The sequence below is a fragment of the Trichechus manatus genome, unplaced genomic scaffold (assembly GCF_000243295.1).
Source record: "Trichechus manatus latirostris isolate Lorelei unplaced genomic scaffold, TriManLat1.0 scaffold00012, whole genome shotgun sequence".
NCBI lineage: Eukaryota > Metazoa > Chordata > Mammalia > Sirenia > Trichechidae > Trichechus > Trichechus manatus.
The window spans coordinates 1,373,945-1,397,215 of NW_004443948.1; the positions used below are offsets into that span (position 1 = coordinate 1,373,945).

Genomic DNA, 23,271 nt, shown 5'->3' on the forward strand with positions numbered 1-23,271 from the left:
AGTATCCCTGGATTGTTTTAGTATGGCTATCCTGGGTGAAATAGACAGCCTTTGTCACTAGTGACCATTAGATATGACATGGGACCAGTTGAGTAAATCATTGAACCAGTAAACAACATCAATAGAACTAGTATCAAATCATGTGTGCAAAAATTTTATAAGAAAAATGAAATGAGACCAAGAAGAGGGAACAGTATGATATTAAACTTTCTAAAGGTGCACCCAGAGACACACACACCCTCACACACCACAGCTTGGATTGTTTACGGTAGCTGTAGCATATCACCTAATGTCGACTCTTTGTCCCACGAATAGCAATACTTTTCTATTTATGGGTTTGTGGGTACGAAGAATCAAACCCCAGGACATTTATTCAGAATATTTATGAAGTGTGCCTAATAGCAAAATGCAGATTTTTTTTTCTTCTCAAACCATAATGGCTTGTATTTTTAAACTCAGCACCAAAGCCGTATTCAACAAGAATTTAGAGAAAATTAGTATAAACAAATTGAAATAGAACAGGACGTGCGGATTAGGGATTAGAGAGACCCCAACTGAGTTTTTATGTTTATTACTTGGATCAAAGTACAACCAAGACCAAAAAAAAAAAAAAAAAGGTGACCTAATTTTAATGTCAGTGACCTCAGAATAACCAGCCCTGCAAAGCATCATTTTTCCACTTCCAGGATTTCTCTGGGGATTTCAAATAAAAATTGGTTCCTTTCCTCCTCCGAGAGGACATCTGGAGAGCTTATCAATGGATAGGAATTTGTCTCTCACTGTGAAGAGCCTGTGATGTCTCTTCATGCGCACCGAGGGAATCTGGACTTTTTGAGCAGATGCAGGCATTGGCGGTTTTTTAGACCCAGCCCCAGACGCTGGGTCTGAAGGGGAAATTTATAGGGTGGGTGATGTGCACCGTGAGCTCACACTTTTACTAGACAAATTAGATAGATTTCAATCTATGCAGCTGTAAACGATGTCCTGCAGAGTTCCACCTGATCTTTTACAGCTTTTCATAAATCAGTACCTACTGGCCGCAGACTGCAGTCATTAAAAAGAAATCATGGAAATTACATGTTTGCTCAGGGGAAGCAAAAAATAACTTTCCTCCCTTTCTTTCTACCTCCTTGTATTTAGGTCTGCGAAATACTCTTTTATGTGTTTTCATACTGTTGCTTTAAAGAAGTACACATATATTTTCTTCCCATCAACCCCTATTTTACCTGTAAATGGGACCCACACAAATTAGCACCAAGTAAACAAAAACCAAACCTAGTGCCATCATGTGGAGTCCTACTCAGTGACCCTACAGGGAACAAATGTCAATAAACAACTGTAGTTTCCATGGATATCTTCTGAGAATAGCCTTATTTCAATATTGTATTAGAATTCTGAATCACTAGGAGTGAATGCAAAATTATCCTTTTAAGACTGTTTTCCTTAACAAATGACTTTATATTTCATATATCAAAAATACTGCTTAATATACATTTCTTGAACGAATAAGTAGATGCCTATTGAGTTTAGAAGTAGATGTCGATAATATTGAAATTTTTATATGCACTTTATATGCATTTTCTTATAATTTCATATGCATTTTTCTTATAAAATTTTATATGCTATAGTAATAAAATTATCCTGTTTTATCTGTTGTGAAAAATTTCAGGGAATATATTAAATTTAGTACATTTATGTAAGAAAAATAATAACATTGCTGAAATAAAAATTATTTTAAAGAGTAATGTCTTAAAGGTAAACTATTAACTATAGCTACCTCTTTTATTATCTAAGAATAGTAATACTTTTTTTGTACCTTGTAAACTTATTTTTAATTATTTTTATTTCTAATGATGTCTTCTCCCTATATTTCAGGGAGAAAAACTTTTATTTGTTAATTTTTTAAAATGTGGATTAATAATGTCCCGAATCTTTTTCTCTCTAACGTTAAAAATATAGATAGCATTAAATGAATTTAATTTGTCATCAGTAACTAAAAATAATTTGAATATAGATGGTTCCCAACAGGACATTAGTACATAAATGACACATTAAGTAGAAGTCAAGTCATTGTGCTTATTTTAATTATCTCTAGACCTTAAGGACCCAGATCTTTGCAGTTATTGATATTACATCTGGTTTAATTCCTCCCAGTGGTAAAATTAGCTATGTTAATTTTTAAGATTAAGCAAAAAAAATCACCTGGGTATTTGGCATATTTGAGTCCCTCTAAAGGTCTATATAGTATTTGTTCAGTGAGGAAAGTCACCTTGTCAAATTCAGATTATGAGGTCAAAGTCATTTTGAGAAATAATGGCAAATAGTTAGTTTTTTGGTCAGTAGATTTATCTTGAAGGACATAATATATTTCAAAAGAGAAGTTATTATCAAAAAGAATTATACTGTGTACATTTAGCAATCAGATTTTTTTTATTAATGCTAGGTTAGTGCTGTTAACAGGGAAAAATAAAGAGTAATATTTATTTCTGTTCCTATGTATCCTGCAAGTTAATAAAAACAAATTCCCTCAAAATTAGCAGTTGATTCAATAAAATATTTAAAATCATTTCAATTAAATTAACTAAGTATAATTGAGTCTGAAAAATATCATCCTAAACATATTTAATAGATCCTTTAATACATTATGCCAAGAATTTGAATTCTATCAACTTATAATAGTATTGAAGAATCGGATGACCTGGATTGTGAAATTCTACAATTTAAAGAACAAGTCATTTTTCTATATTATGCTATATAAATATCCGAAAATTAAAAGAACTGCCCCATAGGGTTCCAAGGAGCAGCTGGTAGATTCAAACTGCCGACATTTGGGTTAGCAGCTGAGTTCTTAACCACTCCACCACCAGGGCTTCTTATTTAAATCCAGATAGTATTATATTTGGATTTAAATAAGAAATTTAGACAGTATTATATTGGAAACTCTGGTGGCTTAGTGGTTAAGAATTTGGCTGCTAACCAAAAGGTTGGCAGTTCAAATCCAATAGACGCTCCTTGAAAACCCTGTGGGGCAGTTCTACTCTGTCCTATGGGGGTCACTAACTATGAATTGGAATCTACTTGATAGCAAGGGTTTGTTGTTTGTTTTTTGGGTTTTTTTTTTGGTTTAGTATTATAAAACTCATCTTTGAAAATAATTTTTTTTAATAAATAAACTTTACTTATTTCTCTTATTTGTATAAAAAAGCATGTATTGTGAGGAGAAAAAATCTGTAATAATTCATCATTGTAAGATTATTCTCTATTTATTTTTAGAGCAATATTTGCTTTCAAGAACCTCTTTAAGAAAGGTTTTTCCAATTCATAAGAAAAGTGCGGATGCTTTATTTTTACCCTTCACCCATGTGCACTGTGATTATGTTTTTCTCATTTTTCTTTCTTTTCTAAAATTCCCGAGTATTGTTTTCTCATTGCCTCTTCCTTTTCATTATCCACTTACAACCAACCTCTGAAAATTTCATATCTCATCTATTATTCTAAAAGAATCAAAATAGTTCTCTAAAAAGAACCCAATGCCCTTCTCATTGCTTAACTGAAAACAATTTTTTTCTCAGTTTTCTTTTACTCACACTTCTGCAACTTTTGATAATATGGTTTATTCTATCCCTTTTTTGAAAATTACCTGACCTGTGGTTTTCTGCATGTTCCAGTTCTCATTCTGCCTCTGATTGCTCCTTGTTTCCACCTATGGTTTCACATAATTCTTCTGCTCTGTAATTGGTACTACTCTCCAAGACTTGGAATAGAGACAGTCTTCTTCCTCTCTAGGTGTGAAGTGGGTTAACATACTGGGATAGTAATGTATGATTTATATTTTTTCCTTCCAGGATTGCCATCCACTGGAAATTACTTGTTAGCACTGACTGGCTCCACAGTCCTTAACAAACAGCCTGACTTATCCATGAGACATCACCATGTCTCACTACATACGGCAGATGCACTCATTCATTCCCATTAGCTTCTTGACTCTTGTAGACATTTGAATTCGTGGCTTACAGACTGAGTCAAAGAGGCACTAAGAAGCTTCAAAAATATCCCTGGACCTTCAGCTGAGGGTAGCACCAAAACAGAAAGGAAAACCTGAAAATTACAGAGTTTTGCAGATTGGGATATGGGTTGTCTCACTGGCAGACTATATGAACCCACATTCTCCACAATTCATACGTTAAAGTCTCTTGATAATCCAGTGGGATATGAGGATTTCACTTAGAAAATAATTATAGAAAAATAAAGGCTATACTTATTGTGAACACTGGCATTACTAGACTGAGATCTGTACTTGCTAAACACGTTTCTGACTGTGGCTTCTCTTATTATCTTTACACACAGAATGTTCTACATTGCATGCTTAGCTTTAATCTCCCCCTGAACACTGAGATGTGAACTTCTGCCTTCTTGCTGGACTCAGTCCCATTGCGTCTGTATGCTCATCTGTCTCACAGACCTGTTCTTCCTAATGCTCTCCCTACTGCTGTCAATGAGAGCACTGTTCTCACAGTCCTCCAAGTTCAAAATCTGGAAGTACTCTGTATTTTTCCTCCATCACTCCGCATATCTCATTAGTCACCATGTTCTGTAATACGCCCTTCAGTAAAACTTTTTGAATTCACACTCTTTCTTTTTATCCCTGCTGTTTGACCCTAGTTTATACCCTTTCTTAGACTACTTACATCAACTTCCAACTCTCATCACAAATCTCCTAACCCCCAGATCTGAAATATTCCATAAGTGCAGTGCAACATAAGACTTAAATATCTTCAATTACTCTCCTTTCCATTTGGGGAAAAAAAAAAAAAAAGCCAGATTTCTAAGGATGATATTTAACGTATTTATTGTCTGGTGAAATAATCTATTAGGCTCTTACCCCCTAAAACAAAGAAACCAAACCCATTGCCAATGAGTCCATACAGACTAATGCGCCATAAATTCCAGCCGACTATATTATTCAATGTAATCTGGAACTACCCTAAATTTTTGAGCCTATTGCATTTTTTCACAGTATTCCCCAGCCTGGTATGTTCTTATCCTGTCATCTGCATGTAGCAATCTATCATCCACCTTCCAAAAGTCATTTCTCGTGTAGAACTATCAGGGAATCCCAAAGGTAAAAGTGAAATCACTGCCCTTCATGCTTCCTAAAAATTGTGTATTTGTTGACATGGAAATTTTACTAATGATTTCAACAAATATTTTTTTCAACAAATATTATCATGCATGAACAGACATTTATTGAGTTTCCACTATCAACCTGCCACTGGTAATACAAGACAAACATGACACCTGATCTCACAGAGCTTAGAGTTTACTAGAGGAATGGACGATAAGAAAACACACAGAGATAATTACAAGTGTGATGAAGAACAAGAATATGGTGTTGTGTAAAAGAATAATGTTCCTATGCATCCTGCAAGTTAAAATTGGGATGTCAGAGAGTTCCTCAATGAATACATGATGTGTGAGCAGCTTCCTGAAGGAGGATGGGGCACTATACAGTGACAGGTGCCAATGAAAATCCAAGACAAGGGGGACAGCATGTGTTACTGTCTTCATATCTGAAGTGCTTTGGCTTCTGAAGAAATTGGAAGTTGGTCACTATGGTTAGAGTATTGTTTAAGTGAGAGTGGCACAGGTTGAAAGGTTGAAGTGTCCCCCTCATAATTTTACCCTTCCTTCTACAAAATAGGAGCCCTGGTAGCACAGTGGTTAAGAGCTCAGGCTGTTAACCAAAAGGTCAGTAGTTCGCATCCACCAGCCACTCCCTGGAAACTGTATGGGACAGTTCTACTCTGTCCTGTAGGGTTGCTATGAGTTGGAATCAACTTGATGGCAACGGATTTGCTTTTGTTTCTACAAAATAGGTGTGTAAATCAAATCATGTCCCTTCCCAGCTGGTTTTAAATCCATTAATGGATTCCCTGTGCACTTCAAAAAAAATTCTAAAACCCTCACCATGGCATTAGGTGCTCTGGCTTGTTTTCCTCTCTAGACTCATGACAGACTCTTCCTTTTCTTGTTTACTCCTCTGCCACTTCCTACAACCCTCCAAACTCCTAATCTCAGGCATTTGCAGTTTCTTTTTCCTATGCCAAGAGTACTTTTTTCTGGGGTTTGTTAAACAGCTGGCTCTTTTCCTTCCTTCAAATCACAGCTCAAATGCCACCTCCACAGAGAGTTCTTTCTCAACCATATTTTTATTGTCTATCACAGCCATCTATTTTTTTCTTCCTTATAATCTGTACTTGTCTATTGTTTTTTGTACCCTTCCCTGAGTGGTGCAAATGGTTAAGGCATTCAGCTGCTAACTGAAAGGCTGGAGGTTTGAGTCTACCCAGAGGTGCCTGGGAAGAAAGGCCTGGCAATCTACATCTGAAAAATCAACCATGAAAACCTTATACAGCACAGTTCTACTCTGACACACATGGGATCACCTGAGTCAGAATCAACTTGAAAACAACTGGTTTTGTTTTGTTTTTAAAATGGAAGCTCCAGGATTTCAGGAACTATATTTGTTTTCACTTTTCTCCAGAGTCTAACACAGTGCCTAGCATAGTGTAGACTGGCATAAAATAAATAGCTGAATGAATTAATTAATAAATACTTGAAAAAAAGAAATGACATTGGAGAGTGAGGGCTTTTTAAACCATCCAAAGGGGTCTAGATTTTTTTCCTTAAGTATAATGGGAATCCAAAAATCATTTTTAAAAAGAGGATAGTAATTACATATGTTTTGATAGGAAAATTCTGAAGGCCATGTGAAAAAATCCCTGGATTGGGGCAAGAATGGAAGCTGGGTGAAAGTTAGGAGGCTACTGTACTGATCCAGGTCAGAAGAGGAAACAATCATAGATGAGGGTTGCAGTGGAAATGGACAGAGATGGAGCCTGTTGATCCAGTGATGATCTGGATCAAAGTGTAGAGAGCATGAAAGAGGTGTCAAGAATTGCTCCAGTTCTTGACTGGGCAAATGAGTAAGTGCTGATGTTTTTAATTAAGATGAGAAGAGAATGGATGGATCAAGCCAGTGGGAGAAAATAAAGAGATAAATCTTGACCTACTAAGTTTGAGTTATCTATGAGGTCATTATTTTGAGACACTCGGCTGTGAAGAGTGTTAGCATGTTAGCAAACTTGGGAAGTAGTTGACAGAGACACGGGTCCAATAGAGGTGTTATGGACAAGCACTGTCTCCTAACTTCCCCTCATGACTTGATGAGACATCACTTGGAGTTCTCATCAAACATCCAAATTCCCTTCCCCTTTCCTACAGATTCTGAATCAGTTGGTTGGGTTAGATTTGAACTTTTAGTAAGTATCCCAAATGACTCATCACCAGAAAAAAATTGAGAAATGATGTAAAAGAACGTATGTGTATATTAATGGCAATGACCCTGCAGAGAGAAAGAGACTAAACATGTAGGAGATATAAAGAGAGAAAGAGGGAGAAAGAAAGAAACTGAGAGAAGAAAATTTTTGAGACGGCAGGAAAGGATGAGATCCAGAAGACATGTGAAAGGATTTTCCTTTGACAAGAAGAGTGATAGTTTCTCCCTTGTAACCAAGGAAAGAAATACAAGATGAGTGGGTGCAAGTGCCAGTACATTTTTGTTTTGCTATTAGAAGTTTTCATCTAACAATTACTATGCTCTCAATAAAGCATGTGTCAAGGGCATCACTAAAAAACTTAAGTGGCAAAAGCATGAGTTTAATAAGTTATGAAAAGGGATGAAATAATTCTTGTCAATAGTGGAAAAGCAAATTTTCTAAAGGAAAAAAATAAGATTTCTAGGCATTGTTGCATGGCAATCTGATGTTATTGATCTTAAATTTCTAACAACATAATATGTGTATTGTATGTAAAACATACATGGCAAAAAGTAAATTACAAATATTATTGGAAAATGTTTACATTTAGTGACAAGATGGATGACTCTTTTGGAAAAAAAATTAATATTTTCCCTAATATGGCATGTTTTGTGGCAAAAACACATGAAATTTTATCAAGTATTAAAGACTAGATATCAGGAGCAAATAATATCTTTCAATATATTTTAATAAGAATGCAAAACTTGAATTTAACAACATGTTAAAATTAGAACATCAAGACATATCGTGATACTAAGACTATTTTCTCCCATAAAATTGGCGTTAAATATCCCTAGATCATATTACATGAGTTCTGGTTTGAGTGTATTTTTTATGATATGGAAAGAGTTGAAAAGATGTTTTTCTTTGCTATGACTACTATAGAGCAAAGATCAAAAGAAATGTCTTTAGGGTACAAAATGAGGACCGTATGGCCCAGAGAAGGACAAGTTTATAATATTGTTGATTGTTAAACTGTCAGGTGGATTTCCAAAGGAGGCTACGTCGTCTCTCTCTGTGAAGTTTAGGACAGAGATTCACGCTTGTGGGATAAGTTATGGGTAGGTTTATTTGAGGATCTATCACTAAGTTCAAACTTAGTGACTCCTAAAAATTATTTCTGTTTTTTTAATTTTACTTTAGATGATGGTTTACCAAACAAACTAGCTTCTCATTAAACAGTACACATATTATGACATTGGTTAACAACCCCACAACATGTCAACACTCTCCCTTCTTGACTTTAGGTTCCCTATTACCAGCTTTCTTGTCCCCTCCTGCCTTCCAGTCCTTGTCCCTGGGCTGTCCCTTTAGTCTCATTTTGTTTTATGGCCCTGTCTAATCTTTGGCTAAAGGGTAAATCTCAGGAGTGACTTCATTACTGAGCTAAAAGGCTGTCCAGGGACCATACTTTTGTGATTTCTCCAGTCTCTGTCAGGCTAGTAAGTCTAGTCTTTTTTTGTGAGTTAGAATTTTGTTCTACATTTTTCTCCAGCTCTGTCTGGGACCCTCTATTGTGATCCCTGTCAGAGCAGTCATGGTGGTAGCCAGGCACCAACTAGTTGTACTGGACTCAGTCTGGTGGAGGTTGTCCTTTGGACTAATCTTTCCTTTGTGTCTTTAGTTTTCTTCATTCACTCTTGCTCCCGAAGGGGTGAGACTGGTAGAGTGTCTTAGATGGCTGCTCACAGGCTTTTAAGACCCCAGACGCTACTCACCAAAGTAGAATGCAGAACATTTTCTTTATAAACTATGTTATGTCAGTTGAGCTAGATGTTCCCTGAAACCATGGTCCCCACAGCCCTCAGCCCAGCAATTCGATCCCTCAGGGAGTTTGGATGTGTCTATGGAGCTTCCATGACCTTGCCTTTTACAAGTTGTGCTGGCTTCCCAGTATTGTGTTCTGTCTAAATAATCTATATTTCTCACATACTGATTTTAAAAAAACTTTGGTTCAGGTTATCCTTCTTTTTCTCATTCAAATATAATATAAAAACTGAATCATGTATGCTTAATGTAATCATTCCTTTTAAGATCAAAGATCATATACTGTACTCTAAGGGGCATTAATTAGCAAATACTCTACCAAAGTCATAATTATTGATGATTATTGGTAAAAAGAACAAATGTGTAAAACAAAGATAACTCCTTCCAATCACGCATTATACAATACTTTTTTCACATGTGTCACATTAAATTATCATTATGTAGCCTTTACACATCACTTTATATTGTGGATTTATGTGCACACTAAGTGCAGTTCTTTAAATAAAGTTCTGATACTTTTCTTAATTTATAAATGTACAGCCTCATCATGACCAAAAATACATCTGTCCTCTGTGGCATTCAACAAATGAGATTATTTCCAACATGCATTTTACACACACACATATACCCACACACACAAACATATGCACTTAAAGGATAATATTTTAAAATATGTTATATGTATAGCAGTAAATCTTTGCATTTTGAGGTTATATTTCTAGTTATTTCTTGTTGAATATAGCTTCTAAATAGGTCAATTTTCCAAAACTTTAGTAAAATATCTATACATATTAAGAACTGAAAATTAATAAACACATATCCTAAAATCACAGAACAGAAAACAGCAGTGAACTATACAATCATTTATAGCTAAAGATATAATAATAATAATGATAAGTTATAATTAACATAAATCTTACAGATACAAATTTTTTTCTCTGCTTATAATTCTAAGAAATGTACATGTGCTAAATAAGTTTTGGGAAAGTTATAATGAAGCTACAAAATTCTGTTTTAAATCTGATTCTAAAGCATAATGAATTAAATTCTTTATTTAATAAATTCTTAAATTATTTAAGAATACATATATATCCTCTCTCCCTCCCCTCCTCTTGTTCTCTCACACACACACACACACACACACACACACACACACACACATTCACATACTGATGTTTAAACAACAGACAATGTGAGGTGAAAAGCAAGGAATTTCTCATGCATTGAAATGTTAGCTTTAGTTACTATGCTTTCTAGCAAGGAAAACAACAGGGAAATATAGTATGAATGGAAACTAGAGATAGCAAAATGAAAAATAGATTTCCAGAAGCAACTGTTTATGCAAAGACTCATAGAAGTGTGAAACAGCTCACAATTCACTGTACCTGAGAAAACTCTACTGCACCTATCAGGTTATCACCGACTCACTAATCCTCAAGCCACTGAGTGAGTGGTCACAAAGCTAAAAGTTTCAAATAGATCTGAAATCCTTCTCTATCTAGTTGTTAGGAGGAGTGTTTTTACAAGATTGAAATGTGTACTAGCTCATATGATAAAATTGATCAAAAATTAAAAAGCTCATAGCATAACATATATCATCAAAATCTAATAAAACTGTTTTTGTATTATATGCACGATGAGCATGTAAATCATCAAACAAGAGAGTTGTGCCTTAAGCTGCTCTGAGAAACTCCAAATGCATTAACACTTCTCATAGGGCCTCTGCCAAAATTAATCTCTCCTTCCCTATTTCTCCCATTGAACTTTGTAGGTGCACTGTAACGAACATTCTTCAAATCCGCTGAAAGAACTCAGAGATTCTCAACTGGGAGGAAGGTACATAAAAGGTAATAGGCACCATGCATTCTGCACTGCAGTATAGTTATTATGTGCTGACATTTGTGTTAGTGTTGGGACACAAACCTCATTTTACCCTCCAAAATGTCTACGAGAGAAATTGACACACAACATGGGTTAAACAAATATTTGTTTAATTAAATGGTGAAAATTGCATTCTGCTAGTAAACACAATGTTTTGGAAGGGTTGCTATTGTTATTTGAAGCTTTATTTTAAATGAAGAATAAATCAGGACTTTACTGGAATCCCCACCACTCCCAGAATTCCTTTTTTTTTTTTCTTTTAAATAATGGAGAGTGAAAAGAAATCAGCACTACATGGCCATGGTTCGTATTTACTAGAGACTTATATAAGCATGAATGTAGAGTCACCTCTAGTCAGGATGGGTGTTAAAAAAAAACAACTCAGCATTGTATCACTACCATTAAATTGCATGAGAATTCCTCCTGGAAGGGGAAAAACAAACAAATGAACAAAAAATACATCTCTCCTGTCTTGAGGAATACAAATTTCAAAGAATGCCACCGGAGGAGTGGGAGAACAAAAACTAACGCCTTGCAGAAAGCGAATACATTAACTTCAGAGCGAGTGCAAGATGCAAAATCTAATGTGTCACCTTGCTGCCGCACTGGTGATGATCTTCAGACTGCTGGGGTTCCGGATAAGCTTGTCCAGGATGCTGACAATCTGCTCAAACTTGGGTCTGTTGTTTCTGTCTTTCTGCCAGCAGTCCAGCATCAGCTGATACAAGGCAGCTGGGCAGTCCATGGGGGGTGGCAGTCGGTAGCCCTCATCCACAGCTTTAATTACCTGTGTGAGAAGCAAAGTTTCTGGGAATTTAAGAGTTGGGGCTTATTTTACTTTTCCACAGGCTGGGCACACTGAATGTTTTAAAGTTTCAATAACATCAAGTTCTCATTTAAATTGCCTAAAAGGATAACAGCTTATCAGATGAGTAAGAAGGTGTTCATGCTCAAAAATGCTCTATAAAGATCAGGAGAAAGAAAATGAATTTAGGAAAGACAAGTTTGTTTAATCTTTTACAGATTAAAATAAAAAGAAATGTTCAACGATATAGGAAATTCAGTGAGTTCTAAAGAAATCATTATCTGGTTATACAGATCTCTATGGAAACCATGCTTTATTGAATGCAGAGAAAATGAGTATACAAGTTTTAGTTATAGCATATTTCAAATGGTACCTTCTGAATCATAGCAACTTCCTTTGGTAAAATCCTAAGTGCTATACTAATAAGTAACTGTTATTTCATTAGTATTTTTAAACCATGTAAAGCAGTGTTTCTAAAACTTTTATATGCATCCGAATCATCTGGAAGTCTTGTTAAGATACTGATCACGACATCCTCATTCCCAAAGTTTCTAAGTCCATAAGTCTGGAACAGAGCCTGAGAATTTGCATTCAAAACAAATTCCCAGGCCATGCTACAGCTGCTGATCCAGGGACTACACTTTGAGGTACTCTGATATAGACAGACGTTGGAATATAGACAGGTTGAAAAGTGAATCTGATTTTCCCAGTATGATTAATATGAGTTATTTAATGAAGAACAGAGACAAGTTTATATCCCAATAAACTTAAAGCAGTTTTATATGTGGTGGGTAGGAAATGGCTGCAAGCATTCAGCTTTCCTCTTTTATGTATCTTTGGGATCATGCTCAGTGTTTCTGGCTAAGCATAAAGACAAATCTTTGAGCGCTGATTCCATATGATAATAGAGTTCCTTTACTAAGCATTACCAAAACATGATCTAAAACTAAGAAATCCTCTTTAAAAATCGTATCACAGTTAAAATAGAAAGTTAAAGATTGTAGTCCTCAATCCAAAGACATCAGTTTGTATAACTAACTTCATGTACAAGTTTAGTACTTAAAGAGAAACAACCTGGTAGAGATTGATTGCTTTTTTCTGTCTTTGGGAAATACTATATTTAAGTAAACAAAATATTGGCATAGATGCATTCATTAAATCTACAAAGGATGGCAGACATGTGTATCTTGCTAATATTATACAGATATAATTTTGCAGCAAAAATCCTTCAAACACTCCCTGATATATGTTGGTTATCTTCTTGGTCACTTATTTTATTGCATTCTTATTACAAATGTTTTCATTTTGCTAGATTTCTAAACCCCTGTTTGAGGGAAAAATTTAAAGCTATAAAAGCAATTTAATTACTATCCTTGCAAGACTTGGAAACAGTTTCATCTTTTTTAAGTATTCTATTTCAATGTCACAAACTAGGAGCCACCTGGTTTCATTATGCTCCACTTCCTTGCACAGCTTGATCATTTAATCTGAACCCATAACTCATCGATGACAAATACTTACATCCTGATTGGACATCTCCCAGTATGGTCTCTCTCCATAGGACATCACCTCCCAGAGAACAATTCCGTAACTCCATACGTCGCTAGCTGACGTGAATTTGCGGTAGGCTATAGCTTCTGGTGATGTCCACCGGATTGGAATCTTACCCCCCTTTGAATATAAAATCATATGTACATACATGAGCAATGCATAAAACTTGTAATATGCATTATAACTTAGAAATCTGACACAGTTTGTTCTGTTCTGAAATGGAACGTGGTTTTCCACTGAAATATTTACTGCAATATTTAGTTCCAAAGAATTTGGAAGGGTTTTGAAATCATGAAAGAAAAAATCTTTAAAAATGACTAAAATAGTAGGAGGTAGAACAAAAGCTCTAAACATGTTATTAGGACAATTAACTGGGATTTCCCATAAAACCATGACCCTAAACCTCCAAATCAAGGAACCAAATCCCATGAGGTGTTCGGTTATACATAACCAACCTTAGCAGCTACTTTCTTTTTTGTTTTGTAGTTGTTGAAAATATATCTATCACACAACTTTTGCCAATTCAACTTTTTGTAGGGTTACAACTTACTAACAGCAATTACACTAATCAGCTGTGCAACCCTACCCTTAATCAATGTGATTTTACCATCACCATAAACCAAAACTCGGTACCCCATACGCAATAACCCTCCCACCCCCTCCTCCCTCCTGCCGCTGGTAACCACTAATAAACATTGATCTCTATACATTTGTCTGTTCTCTTCTTCTTATATAAGTGAGGTAATACAATATTTGTCTCTTTGTGATTGACTTATCTCACTCATCAAAAGGTCTTCAAGCTCCATCCATACTGTAGCATGTATCAAGGCTTCATTTCTCTTACTGGCTGAGTAGTATTCCATTGCATGTATGTATCACATTTTGCTTATCCACTCGTCCCTTGATGGGCATTTAGGTTGTTCCCACCTTTTGGCTATTGTGAATAGTGCTACTATGAACATTGGTGTACAAGTACCAGAGACTTTGTTTTCAAGTCTTCAGGGTATATACTTAGGAGTGGAATTGCTGGGTCATATGGTAGTTCTATTTTTAGTTTTTTGAGGAACAGTCAGGATGTTTCCCACAATGGCTGTGCCATTTTGCATTCCCACAAGCAATGGGTAAGTGTTCTAATTTCCCCACATTCTTTCCAACATTCTGTTCTACCTCCTAGGTCTTTGTGAAGTGCCTGGGGTCTTAAAAGCTTGCAAGTAGCCATCCGACGTACAACATTTGGTCTCTATTTGCCTGGAGCAACCGAAGAGGAAGAGTCAGCAACAAGGGGGAGGATATGGAATGTGTGGCTAATTGCCTCCACTGACAATTGCCTCCTTTACCATGAGACCAGAAGAACTAGATGGTGCCTGGCTTCTGTTACTGAACATTTTGATCAAAGATTCTATCGCAGAATCCTGATCAAAAGGGGGGAAATCCTAATCAGAATGGAATTTCAAATTCTCACAGAAATCAGTCTTTCTGGAGCCATAGAAACTGGATGAACCCCCAAAACCATTGCCTTAAGATAATCTTTAAACCTTAAACCAAAAATATCCTCTGAAGTCTTTTCAAAACCAAACAATAGTTTAGCTTAACTAGTAAAGAATGTCTGCTTTGAGCATTGTGGTCTTTCAAGATCTATCTATATGCGATCAAACTGACAACAGCATCTTGAAAGATTAGACAGGAATCTTATGGGGCAATCAGTTTATTTTAACAGGGGAGGAACAATTCAGAAAAAGGAGGGTGAGAATGGCTGCATAACTCAAAGAGGTAATCAATGGCAATGAATTGTACATGTAGAAACTTGAATTGGTGTATGTTTTTGTTGTGTATATTCTCAACAACACAACCACAAAATAAAAAAAGTACTAAAATACTGCCAAGTTTTATTATATAAATTATGGCATATTAATTAGTCATCTGCAACAAAATAACCTGAAATAGATGGGCTATCCCATGTATTAGAATTGAATGAGGCATCTCAAATTAACTTTTATTAATTTAACTTAGATTTATACTTGCCTAAGCAATGTTAGTTCAGAATGTAAATAAGTTAATATTTTTAAAGAACTTAGACCACTTCCTGGCACGTAATATGTACTTGTACATATTTGTTAGAGAAATAAACCTAAAATGAAAATTTCTAAGAAAAAACCTCCTTTCAATATATTTATCAATAGTCTCAATTAATTTACAGAATGTCTCACTCCATCGTTAATCATTAATGTAAGTTTCATGTACCAGGTAGGAACTATGTGAACTAGGTAGATACAATAACAACCTCCCAAGAACTTAGAGTCTAGACAAGAACATTGTTTCTATGAGTTATGGGAGACATAAAGGTGTAAGTACCATGGGATTTGCTCTCAGTTCAATAAATAAACTTAATAAAGAGGTGCTGAGTGCCAACCATATGGGAAGTATTATGCTACTCATTCTGGGTAAGACAAATACACCTACTCCTCACTTATCAACTATCTCATTATCTGACATTTCACATTCACGACAATAGTAAAAAATCTACTATCCAATTATATTGTGCATTAATGATGTACATCTGGCAGTAACGAACACTAAGTTGCAAGGTGACAGTAATGCTGGCTGTGATGGTTAAGGTTATGTGTCAAGTTGGCTGGGCCATGATTCTCAGTGGCCTGATAGTTATGTAATGATGTAATTTGGCAGTTATGTAATGATGTGGTCATCCTCTATTTTGTGATCTGATGTGGTCATCCTCCATTTTTGCATCATGCCAATTTTCACATAAAGACCTGGTCTTTGGAACCTAACCAAGTCCATAAGTGAGTAGCTGGTGTATAAATAACATACAGGTCCTTCTCTTTAGGAAATGTCAGGCAGGCAGGAAAGATAATTGCTGTGAACAACAAAATGCAGAAAGCAATAAGTACCTAGTGCATTGTTTCTCAAATTTTACAACACATATGAATTACCATTAGGGATCTTGTTAAAGTGCAGACTCTGATTCAGTAGGTACAGAGTATAGTCAGAGTCTGCACTTCTAGCAAGCTCCCAGTGATGCAGGTCCTGCTGATCAGATATATTGCATTGAACAGCAGGTGACAGTGGAGGCTGCTGTGGATGCAGACCACGGAGCCTTGACTCTTACTTGAAAGACTGAGAAAGTCACCTATCAATTGATCCTTGAATGATGAGTACGCTTTTTGATACAACAAGAAGAAAGGCTTGAACATTCCAAAGATTTAAAATTAAAATCATAGTCATATTCATCAAAATGTGGATTATTTACATCACAATTTACAGCACTTTACTGGCTTTCAAGTAACCCTCAAAGGGAGAATGCACAATGCTTTAAACAAACCCAACCCACTGCTGTTTGTCAAATTTCGACTCATAGTGACCTTATAGGACAGAGTAGAATTGTCCCATAGGGTTTCTAAGGCTATAGATCTTTAGAGAAGCAGACTGCCACACCTGTCTCCCTTGGAGCAGCTCGTGGGTTCAAACTGATGATCTTTTGGTTAGCTGCTGAGCATGTAACCACTGTGCTGCTGGGACTGCTTGTACAATGCTTTAGAGAAATGGTTTTGCCACTTAGGAGATGTTATTAAACATCATCATGCCTAAGTTTCCTCATGCGAAATTAACAGTATTGGTTCATAGTGTTGTTGTGGGGCTAAATGACAAATTTCAGGTAAAATATTTAGCACAGTAAGTTCATAGTAAGGACTTAAGAAGCATTAGCTTAACACTCCCGTATTCTGAGGGAAATGGCATAAATCAAACAACAGACAAGGAAAATGTTATGTTCTGGAGGAACAGTTTCTGGTGTGGTTAAACTCCAGAGTGTGTGGAGAAACTTAATGGGAAAGGAAGCCAAAATGTCAAATTGGAATTCAATTACAGGAATGCTGAGAAAGTTTTATCCTGGTTGAGGAGTGCAGTATATATGGTAGAACTCCAAAAAAAATTGAGAACTTGTCTTTGGTGTTTCGATACAATAGGTGTTTCAGAGAGGGCACTGGTAGAAGATCTATGAAGGAGATACGGCTTACACTGAATCGTAAAGAATGCATGAAACTGTATACAGAAGTGGGGGAATAGAAAGATATGATAAGTTCAGAGAGGGGGACTGAGCACAGCCTTCTTGAGAAGCTACCTGCCTGAGGGTAGTCAATGGTTATATTGGTGAAATAAAATAAATTAAGTTGCAGGCGTGGTTTCCAGACTAAAGAGAAAGTTGAAAGTTAGTAAGAGACACTTCAGTGCAGAACATGTACTGAAGTAGTGATGGTCTTGTGTTGGGAGCTTTTGAGTTGGTGCCACCTCATAGCAACCCTATGTACAAAAGAACGAAATACTGCCTGGTCCTGCGCCATCCTCAAAATCCTTACCATGCATGTTTGAGCTCATTGTTGCAGCCACTGTGTAAACCTATCTTATTGAGGGTCTTCCTCATTTTCACTGACTCTCTACTTTAGCAAGCATGATATCCTTCTCCAGGGACTGGTCCTTCCTGATAACATGTCTAAAGTATGCCAGACGAAGTCTTGCCATCCTCACTTCTAAGGAGCATTATGAATATACTTCACCAAGACAAATTTGCTCATTCCTCTGGCAGTCCATGGTATATTCAATATTCTTCGCCAACACCATAATTTAAATGCATCAGTTCTTCAGTGTTCCTTATTCATTGTCCAGCTATCGCATGCATATGAAGCTATTGAAAATTCATGGCTTGGGTCAGAAGCTCCTTAGTCCTCAAGGTAACATCTTTGCTTTTTGACACTTTAAAGAGGTCTTTTGCAGCAGATTTGCCCAATGCAATACGTTGTTTGATTTCTTGAATGCTGCTTCCATGGGCATTGATTGCGGATCCAAGTAAAATAAAATCCTTGACAACTTCAGTATTTTCTCCATTTATCATGATGTTGCTTATTAGCCCATTTGTGAGGAGTTTCATTTTATTTATGTTAAGATGTAATCCATACTGAACGCTGTAGTCTTTGATTGTCATCAATAAGGGCTTCAAGTCCTCCTCGCTTTCGGCAAGCAAGGTTGTGTCATCTGCATATTGCACGTTGCTATCGAGTCTTCCTCCAATCCTGATGAATGCCACGTAGTTCCTCTTCAAGTCGTCATTCCAGATGTAGCAGACCATATGAGTGTCCTATTCAAAATGGCCAATATCAGTCGATTTCAGCTCACTAATGCCTAGGACATCCATCTTCAAGCATTACATTTCATTTTTGACAACATCCCGTTTTCCTTGATTTATATTTTGTACATTCATGTTATGATTATTAATGGGGGTTTGCAGCTGTTTCTTCTCGTTCTGTGTTGTATTACATCAGCAAACGAAGGTCCCGAAAACTTTACTCCATCCACATCATTAAGGTCAACTCTACTTTGAGCACGCAGCTCTCTCCCAGTCGTTATTTTGAGTTTCTTCCAACCTGAAGGGCTCATTTTCTGTATCAGACTATGTTCTGCTGTTATCCATAAGGTTTTCACTGGTAAATTTTTTCAGAAGTAGATTGCCAGGTCCTTCTTCCTAATCTATCTTAATCTAGAAGCTCCGCTGAAACCGGTCCACCATGAGTGACCCTGCTGGTATTTGAAACACCGGTGGCATAGCTTCCAGCATCACAGCAACACGCAAGCCACCACAGAATGACAGACTGACAGACATGGTGGAGTGATAATCTAAGACCAAATTAGCGTAGAAAGCTATTACAGTCATGTAGATGAGAAGCCATGAGGTCTTGGAAGTTTCTCCATCCTTTTCTTACTCATTACACACTCATTCACTCTCTTGTTTACACTTTTTTTTAACCATGGAATTTTAAGAGGGTCTTTTTCAAAATTTTTATTTGAAGGGTCTGCTAACAGTCCTAATATTGCCCTTTTGTCTGCCAATACACTCAATGTAAAATTAATTATAATATCATTTTTAAAATTCTAAAATTCATTTATCTGTTACTGCCTAGACAAAGTTTGGATTTTAAGGATTTGACATTTCAAATACTACCCCTTAATTACGATGAAAACATATTTATTTATATATGTGACATTCAATAAAATCAACTTGATATGCCAAATGGTATCATTGGACATACATTCTCTGCCTGAAAACATTCAGAGAACCCACAGAAATCAAACAAAGCTGGATTCATGGGAAAAAGGAAAGAAAATATTTTAAAACCTCAGTTAAAAGTCTTATCTCTGGTATTCCACTTTGTTACTTCCTTTTCCTTGCCCAGAAACAAATTACTGAGCATATGAAAATGGTACCAGAAAAAGAAAGCCCTTTCAATATTGATAACTTAGCACCTCTTTAGAAAATATAGGGGACAAATATTTGTCACCTTATCAAGGTCCCTAGTCAAAATTAAAATGCAGTGATTAGAAAAGACAATAGGCTGATGAAAATCATGAAGGAGCCAACTATTTCTCTAATTAATTTATTTGTGTTTCAAACAGAATTAAAAGGAAACATATCAAAGTTGTTTCATTCTAAGGCTTCCAATACCATATTCCAGAGGAGAGTCTGAGCATACATTCATTAAATTTCTTAAAAAGTAAAATACTGAAAAGCATTTTATCGTAGGTAGGAGACAGCCACTCCGATGTTTTACAGTGAAAGACGAACCTTTTTACCTGCCATTCTGGATACGGACAAAAGTGCTACTGGAGGGGCCTTTGTGTGACAGCCAGGCCCGTGTCTTCTATGGGAGTTTCGCTCTCCAAAATTCCTTAATAATTTGACGGGAATTGTGTTTGCTAATGTAGCATGTGGTTTCAGATTCAAGCAAATTATTTCCAGAATGACTTTCCAATCAGCTACTATTTGCTTTTCCTGAATACATCTCATTAAAAATTAGTTAAAACCCACACAAGGAGACAGATAAACACAAACACACACTCACACACACAAACACATTATTGTGCGAATAACAATGTCAAACTTCCCAATTGAACAATTTTTTGAAATTCACTGGGTGATCAAACAATCTTTACACTTGCTAATTCTTAGCAAGATAGTATGTCTCTTGTTTCACTGGGCTACTTTGGAAAAGAATCTTGGCCATATTGTCCAGAAGTCACGGTGAAACAGGAAAAATTGGAAAAGTAGGTTATGGCCTCTTTACTTTTAGTCATTCAGGTTTTTAATCATAGTTCCCTTCTGGCTCTTACGTGTATCAAAGCTTAAGTTGTTGTCTTATATGGGAAAGCATGAGGAAGTGGGACAATTGATTTGTTATTTTCTTCTGAAAATATTGTTCACACAAAGAGTAAACAGCATTCAACCAGCTAAGTGATGAAGTCAGTTTGCAAAGTTAAGTGTTTCCTTAACCAGATGGGTTTAAAATATAGATAAAGCAAGTAATAAAGTAACTGTTCCTTAGTAGATTGTTCAATAAAAAATAAGTCGTCCCTTCCCATTGTTTTCATATGGTTAACACATCCTTCCTATTGGTATACAAAATGTATCAAGTAAGGATATATGGGAAAGTTTATTATTAACTACAAAGTGCTATTCAAATTTAGTTAGTAATAACCACAATTACAACTAGGTTATTATGGCTGAAAACGACCAGACTAGGAAGAATTTATTTATTTATTTTTTAAGTATTCTCTTCATCCATGGTGGGCAAACATGTCAAGTCACTCTGGTTTAAATGAAAGTAATAATCAGCTGACATTGAACAACTTCATATGCAATTAAAAAGTCAAACTAAAAGAGATATTACAAACCAGTAAAATTATTATGGAGTTTAAGAAAGGGTGAACGTGAGTGTTTCACCAAACTCTTTAAATTCAGCAATGTACTTTCAAACTCATTATATTCAACAATAGTAAACATGATTCAAGTAGAAGCTTTTATCATATTCATTGCCATAAATAAAATCAGTGTGGCCAAAGTATAATTTGGAATCCTAAGCCTATGAAATGCTGGATAGATTATAAAGCTGAAGATAATGAGCAAAATCACACGAGCCTGTGATGACTGCAGAGAGCAAATGACGTTATCTTGGCAAATGCGTAGAGCAGGCATTCAACAAATTGAATTCCCTTTCATCAGCCTGCTTCATAAATGCATGCTGTTTTTTCTTCTTGGAAGGGTTTTTCCATGACTGACTTTATAATTCATAAACTCCGTACTTGAACATCCTGGTCAAATGTGAATTCATTGGTAGAACACTTGGGAATCCAGGCAGAATTGCTTACACATCTTCTGTGATTCTTCTACCGCTAAACTATCAGTCTCCCAGACTAGATCTTTATCAGATGGAAACATCAATGACCAAGGATTTTAAGTAAGGGATGAGTGTTTACTCCAAGAGCAAATATTATCTATTGCTACAAAAATATAAGTGTCACTGACATAGAGAAATATTAGATAAGAGTCCTTTGAGGGCCTAGTTTGGTTCTGAAATGTGGTGAAAGAAAAATCTGGGGCCCTTAAATTTTAGTCACACTTCTCAATAGGGCTCTCTGTCTCCAAGCTGAGTGTCTGTAGATCTGAGACTATCAAACTAAAATAAATTGAATATATAGCAGTCTGAATCACTAAATTTCCTATAAGTAATTCACTGCAGAACTTATGAATACTTCTGCTCCTAATGGTGACCACAAAAATTCATCTTCCTCCCCCACCTGCAACCTTAACAAATTCAAGCTCGTACTGCTTGGAGTATTTTATTTTTCAGGTTCAGAAATTGCTTCCCCAGTTTAGAATGTGGGAGGCAATTTTTAAATTTAGATGCTTTTCAATTAACTGCCAAATGCCTCCTTTAATGGGTTACGGAAAAATTTGGATTTGATGAAACAAAATGCTGTCATTATTGGGCATACTTCTTTCTTGTCACAGTGAAACTACTCTGATACAACCATTATCGATGAGAAGAGGCTTTGAAATCGGTTGATAATTTTAATTTTGGTTGGTAAATAAAGCCTTCCAAATATTATAAAGTGCAGCTGGTTGCTAGTAAAATAATTTATGAAATTGTGTATTTTTAAAAATACTTAAATATTTAAAAATGAAGCATTTACTTGAGGTGGTCTCTACCTCTACATGTAATGTGCTCACACGTTTATGAATTTCAGAAAAGTTTCCAATTTCCTGGAGAGAGACCAGTATCACAGCACGTGGAGTATGTCTAAAACCTCATTGCAGAGGGACTACCAATCCAAACATAACAGAGTCGAAGCTAATTTTGCTTTCCATCTTTGCAATGCCAAACCTAGAGCCAGCTCCTCTCAGCACTGATGTCTCACCGAAGTATAGCTCAATAATCATGGGTGCAGGGGAAATTTGGTCACTTGCTCCATTTGAACTCTTTTTAGTAAGAATCAGAAGACTTGGCTTATGGGCTCAGCTTTGACCCTAACTGTTTAATTTTAGCCAAATCTCTTAATCTCTCTGAGCAGCTATCTTGAGATTCATAAACTGGTCAGCATGGGGGATATAAAATTGGAATCTCTGTTAAGTTTATCGATTTCTAACCAGATGTTTTGACTTAGGAACTTCAGACCTTTCAACTTTTAAACGCACTATCTTTAACCTGTATGAATATCCAGGATACTGCATTCTTGGCATTTAAATCTTTGGACTCTAGAGACGGCCCTAACTTTTGGACTAAACAGCATTTCTACCTGGGTTTCATATTTGGATTTACTTCTACAGAATTCTTACAGAAAAGTTAAAGGAAATACATAAAGTGGTGCAAGGAACGATACTGGCGATGCTGGGGGCAGAGACATTACATAATTGTTAAATTCTAATCCAGGATTATTTGAGCAGGCCAAAACCTTGTTCGCATTCCCAAAAATAGCAGTTAGAGGAGGAATCTCACAGTAAACTTGTTCTTAAAAGGTAGTGCAATTCAGTTCTCTAAGCTTAAT

At 36.0% G+C, this 23,271-nt stretch overlaps 1 protein-coding gene across 1 annotated transcript in view; it reads right to left on the reverse strand.

Moving 5' to 3' along the window:
- Positions 1 to 23,271, reverse strand: part of EPHA3 (EPH receptor A3) — a 432,183-nt gene that overhangs the window by 11,380 nt on the left and 397,532 nt on the right. Inside the window, exons 14-15 of the mRNA XM_004371373.2 lie at positions 13,354 to 13,503; positions 11,621 to 11,814 (exon numbers count right to left, since the gene is read on the reverse strand). Of these exons, the coding sequence (XP_004371430.1) occupies positions 11,621 to 11,814; positions 13,354 to 13,503 (344 nt within the window). The remainder of the gene's footprint in view (positions 1 to 11,620; positions 11,815 to 13,353; positions 13,504 to 23,271) is intronic.